Genomic DNA, 6194 nt, shown 5'->3' on the forward strand with positions numbered 1-6194 from the left:
TTAAACTGACCAGTTGTCCAGAGTAGCACTATAGAATTCACTAATTATTTTCTTTCAAGCTGTTGGAATGGTTTACACAGATAGTGTTCACTGGCTAAACCACTGAATAATGTGCACAATCTGGGGCACCGCAACATCGAAAGGACATAATAGCCATAGAGAGTGTAGAACACAAATTTACCATATCTGGTCCCTTATCTCATTGCTGTTTGTGGGGCCTTGCTGTACACAAATTGGCTGCGCATTTCCCTATATTACAACAGTGTCTACACTTCAAAAGTATTTAATTAGCTGTAAAATGCTTTGGGACATGCTGAGGACATGAAAGGCTCTATATAAACCTAATTCTTAAAAGAAAAGGCCATTTGGTTTTATAGGGAAATTCTTATTTCCGATATTATATACATAGCTACGTTCTCTCAAATATTTCATTGGCACTGAAGAAATTTTCATTTGGGGAGAGACACCTCACGACACAAGAGAAAATTAAAGCATCCTGTGTTGGTGATAATTACCAAGGTTGGGGGGGGAAATCTTAAATAAAATTCCTTCTCATTTATTCCCAAAAAGAAACATAATTCATTTGTGTTGTCATTCATTAACTAAACGATATTCCTCACCTATTGGGTATCCTCCATTTAACCTCACTAATACATCTGTACACTGACTCATTTAGCTGGGCTAAAATATATAAACTTATGTAAATTACTATTCAAAACAAGATAAGCATCCTGTACCATTAATCTTCTAGTTTTCAGTGTAGTCATTTACAGTACTTAAAATGGATCTTCTCTACATAATCATCGCACTGTTTTTGATGGGAGTAAATTTTTGGTTTTACAAGTTATGTTAAGATTGCTCGCTCTTTTACAATAATTATTTTCAGGCCACCATGTAGCATACATAGGAGGATGCAGCCTTCTCCCGAGCCTCTGCCATTATTTCTCTGTGACTGGGTGCTAGTCCCCCACCTTTGTCTCTGTGTAGATTCCTCCTGTGCTGCATCCAGTAATATTATTCAACAGCTAATAGTCAAAAAAACATGGGAAATCCTTTTTGCTGCAAGGTCATCTGAATAGAATACAAGTGCCTCATTACAATTTCCAGTTGGTTTCTAAATCCAGGCTTGAAGAAAGCATGTTCAAGACCTAACATCGATGCATCTTACAAGGACACACATTTTATCAAAACTGTGTCACCAGAGGTCATTGGCAAGCTTTGTAGATTAAAAAAAGTTCCTTACTTTAGCAATTCAATCTCAAGTCAGACAGACTTTTCCAGCAGGACAACACCTCAGATCTGCAGAATATTTCACCTCTTCAATTACTAAGTATGTTACATCTTGGACCCAACTGGTGGATATTTCGTTGTGGATTTGGCACCAACCTCCCTTTTTCCACTGTACCTAATTCATTGGTCGTGAAGTACTTTGGGAGTCGTCAGTATGTGATAAGGCCGAATGCAAGTTTGTCCTTTACCTTTATGCCCATTTACGATCATTAATTTATTTAATTTGATTTGTATTTTCTTCTACAACTTTATGCAGCGATTTTGTTCAAAATATTTTTTTAAATTCTAATCATCACCATAGCTGGTTTTTATTACTTGGATTTCTCCATTTTCACTCAAAACATTTTAAATATCCCACACATCATTTTTTTTAAAATCCGCTGAAAAAAAAGTGAGGTCCAAAAAAAAGGGAAAAGACTCTTATACTTATCCTACATCTTTCAGTAATCCCATACTTAGGTATTCATGCAAAATGTTTTCATAAACTGCAGTGATGTACAAGTTTTCAAATAAAATATAGACCTTCCAATTTAAAAAAAGTGTGCAGCATATAAAAGATGCACTATTTCTCAACCATGGCTGCAAGCAAGGATCTGCTCCCAGGCCTCTGTCATCCTCAATACTGCAATTAGAAAGTTCTACTATGTCAGTTTCTCACTGCCCCAACTCTCCCTGCTTTCTCACTAAGTTCTTTCATCCTATTCCAAAGGGATCAAGTGTAATAAGATTCTTTATATGGTGAGTTCCTTAAGGAATACTCACATCCTACCAAATAAGAAAAACACAATAAATGTTGGGCCTATACAGCAGGTCAGTTAGCATCTATAAAGAGCAAGGACAAGTCAACATTTTGGGTATATAGCTTTCATTAGAACTGAAAACTAAAAGATAAGCAAGCACCTTAGTAAAGTTGGAAAAAAGAGAGAAACTAAGGGATTAGGGTATCTGTTGCTTCTCCCTCTCCCCTTCTATCTATTTTTCTAACCTCAATGAAATGCTTATCTTTTAGTTTTCAGCTCTGACTAAGAGTTTTATCCAAAATATCAACTTGACCTTTCCCTTTACAGAAGCTGATTGACCTATGTATCTCCAGCATTTTCTATTTTTAATTACATACATCTTATCGTTCTGTGAAAGCACACATTGGTACACCAATAATCCTGAATCACCACCCTGCCAACATTAATCATTTCCATGATGGTGTTCTACTTATGGCTGGAGTCAGACTTCATTCACAGTTTCACATTTACCTCAATCTAAAATTGCCATTGTTTTAATTGACAAACACAGAAGTAATCTGAAATTAACTGCAGTGGTCATCATCATACCAATTGCTTTGGCAGCATCATATGCCTCTTCTGGTGTACAAACAACTTTCCCCTTGGGAACAGAGACGCCTTCATCTTTCAGTAATCGCATACTTAGGTATTCATGCAAGGAAAGGTTCCTCCGCTGCTGCAGATTGTGTTGCAAGCCATGGATTGAAAGCAATCCAGAAGATACTCCAAACACCTAAAGAATTCAAAACAAATCATCTGATAGAAGGCAGATTAAAATCTGAATGCAAAAATCAAATCATTTTCATAAATTGCAGCCATTTATGTTTTAAAATAAAATGACCTTTCAATGAAAAAAAATGAAGTGTGCAACATAGTAATGGTTATTTAATGGCTAAATCAATATTCCATTGGTGAGGATAACCTACAAATCAAATGGAGTTTGAAGGTCATCCTCAGCTTTCTAATCTAAATAAATACTGTACACATTAAAAAGCAACAGTTTAACATACTCAACCTTTTCTCTTTTAAGGTAAGCACATGCAAGTGATTTTGAGATCCTTCCTCTATTATACGGCATGTCATTCTTAAAGTTAAAAACGGAATGTCAATTTAGCCAAGTTTTTGCTTCAATTCACACTTTTCAGGAAGCTGCAGTGGACTCATAATAAAATTGACAGTCAGTGCTCAGCTCAGCAATGACCTTGGGAAATACTGGCCACCTGTTATTTTCAGCTACTGTAGCACTCCAAAAAAAAATTAGCATGGGAGTCCTAGCAGGCACTGTAATCATCCTGTTACTTGCAACCAACCACCAGGGAAGAAAACCTCAACTTTATAACTTAATAAAAACACTTGGAAAAATAAAATATTAAAAGTTTGAATCCAAAACTTTGGAAGATATTGGTTGAACATCAATCTTCTCATGCTACTTTGATAAACAAAAAAAAATGAATCATTATACAAATATATATCAAGGTTTTCTCTGCATTTAGATGAAAAAGTAACTCTATCATAAATATGGCATCTGGAAAAGGAGTAATTTATTGTTGTGGGAAATAAATAATTTTAAATTAGAATGCAAATACAGTGTAAGAGACAAAAGATTAGAGTCACGATCTGTAATACTCAGCTGATGAGGGAACTTAAATAGTTCCAAAAGCTGACTACACTTTGCAATCTGAATTAATCATAATAAAAATGACAAGGGAACAAACCGCTATATTAGGTACAATTTGTGCAAGAGTTGCCTGGAATTTTTCTTCAAAAAACATTACACTGTTGTTTTGAAACTGTAAACATCTTACACTAGAAACACATCATGAGGGAGGCATCAGCAACATATACAAACAACTGACATTTAAATAGCATCGTTAATGCAATAGGACGTCGCAAGGAGTTTCACAGAGATGTAATCAGACAAGAGTTGACACCGAGCCAAAGAAGGAGACATTAGGACAGATGACCAAAAGCTTGGTCAAAGAAGTAGGTTTTTAAGAAGCGTCTTAAAAGGAGGAGAGTTGGACAGGTTTAGGAAGGGAATTCTAGACCTTAGGGCCTAGACAGCTGAAAGCACAGCTGCCAATGCTGGGATGAAGGAAATTGGTGGATGCACAAGAGGCCAGAGCTGGAGGAAAGCAGAGTACTCAGAGGGTTGTAGGGCCAGAGGAGATTACAGAGATAGGGAGGAGTGAGGCAATGGAGGGATTTGAACACAAGGATGAGAATTTTAAATTCGAGGCATTGATGGACCGGGAGCCAATGTAGGTCAGCGAGCACAGGGGTGATGGGTGAACAAGACTTGGTTTGAGTTAAGATACAGGCAGCAGAGTTTTGGATGATGGGAGACTGGCCAGGAGAATATTGGAATAGTTGAATCTGGGTATACATCAGGACCTGTTAACTTTGCAATGGGAAATAAGCTGGTCCCCATTTTACTTACAACCACCGTACATTTTATTTCCACCAGACGCCAACAAAAAGGGGCTGAAGTGCAGAGACAATCACTATGACTGCATATATCCATCTCAGCAAAAGCAGTAGCTGCAATTTTGCAAAACGGGACACCTACAAAGATGTCAGGCGAGCTGTGAATACTGAAAACCTCTTAGCAGAAATCTGAACTGGAGTGCTGGCCAGAATGGAAGGCAATGCAAGCGATTGAAAACGACAATATGGATGGACAAGCTTGCATCTTCCATTCAAACAGCCGAGCGACACAGTAACATTTGGACAGTCACCGTGCACCAAATTGCCCAACGGCGCAGCTCCCGCCCCTCACACTACCATGACCCCGGGAGGGGGGAGGGGATATCGGCTGCCATGTGCACCACGGTCCCAATGCCTTCAAGCTGCGCTCAGACCCCTTGTGCGGAGCCCCGGCTTGTTGTGCGCTGACCCAACCGCTCCGGGCCCACCAAGGACAGCCGCTGGCGAGTCCCCATCAGCTGCGCTTTAATCCACCCGCCAACTGAGGCCTCGCGTCCTGTGACTCACCCTGCCTTCGTCGTGGATGATAGCCCGGGTGCGGCGGATGCTGACACCGCCGCCGTTCAGAGCCGCCAAAAGCCGGCACCTGAGCGCCGCCATCGTCGCTGTCCCCCCCCCCACCTCCCAAACATCAGGAGTGCGCAGGCGCGGGCTTGCTTCAACAAGCGCGCAGGCGCGGGCTAGGCTGAGAGTCAACCAATCAAAACGGGGGAAGAGGCAAGACTGGGGACTCATGGTGTTGACAAGATCAACGGGGATCAGCATCCTCGATCATTGTAATAAGATTATTATTTGACTCTTATTATTTGATTTTTAATTTGTTTTAAATAAAACACACCCTAACCCCCCCCCCTTCTTATAAAAGGTGGCCTAAAACACACACAAAACAAAGGGATCAGCACTTGATCCATCCCAACCCAGAGTAAGAGGTGAGGAGGGGACGCGGGCAAGTCGGAGGACCACCTCCTGAGTCTGCTCCTACGCCTGGCCAAGGTGACTATCCACAGATCCAGGCTAGACGCGGTCAATCTGACTGTCTGCCTCCCTTCCGCAGCATTCTCCGTGCCCGGCTGGCCCTGGAGAAGCAGCACGCAGTGTCTGCCCAGTACGCTTGAGGCTTTCCGCGGCCAGTGGGCACTGCAGGGACTGGAGTACATAATGGACACGGACAATAAAATTATTATTTAATTGGATTTCTAATTGATCATTCAAGATGACATGGGTTGCCCCAGAGTCATCAGTAAAAGGGACACATTTATGCCTAACCGCACCCCCTTCTCTTTTAAGGGGCTTAAACTAAAAAAAAAGAATAAGGCACAACGAACAATTGACAGCCGCATTTTGCCCCCCGTGCTTTATCTGCGTATCACCTGTGGACTCCAAACAATGGAAGAAAAGTTTCCAAGACTCCAGCAGAGTTACCTGCACAACAACATAATTTGCATTTGTATAGCACCTTTAATGTAGTAAAAACTTCCCAAGACGCTTCACAGGAGTGTTATCAGGCAAAATTGGACACTGAGCCACATAAAGAGGTAGAGATATTATGACAGGTGTCCAAAAGCTTGGTCAAAGAAGTAAGTTTTAAGGAGTGTGGAGAGGTTTAGGGAGGGAATTCCAGAGCTTAGGGCCTAGGCA

General features: G+C 40.7%; 1 protein-coding gene across 2 annotated transcripts in view; it reads right to left on the reverse strand.

Moving 5' to 3' along the window:
- LOC137327111 (succinate--CoA ligase [ADP-forming] subunit beta, mitochondrial-like) overlaps nt 1-5201 on the reverse strand; it is an 84678-nt gene extending 79477 nt beyond the window's left edge. For both annotated transcript variants that reach the window (XM_067992570.1, XM_067992569.1), the window contains exons 1-2: nt 5064-5201; nt 2619-2802 (exon numbers count right to left, since the gene is read on the reverse strand). In XM_067992570.1, coding sequence (XP_067848671.1) covers nt 2619-2802; nt 5064-5156 — 277 coding nt within the window. In that variant the 5' untranslated portion in view covers nt 5157-5201. The remainder of the gene's footprint in view (nt 1-2618; nt 2803-5063) is intronic.
- Between the last annotated feature and the right edge of the window lie 993 nt (nt 5202-6194).

Source organism: Heptranchias perlo, chromosome 11 (assembly GCF_035084215.1).
Source record: "Heptranchias perlo isolate sHepPer1 chromosome 11, sHepPer1.hap1, whole genome shotgun sequence".
Taxonomy (NCBI): domain Eukaryota; kingdom Metazoa; phylum Chordata; class Chondrichthyes; order Hexanchiformes; family Hexanchidae; genus Heptranchias; species Heptranchias perlo.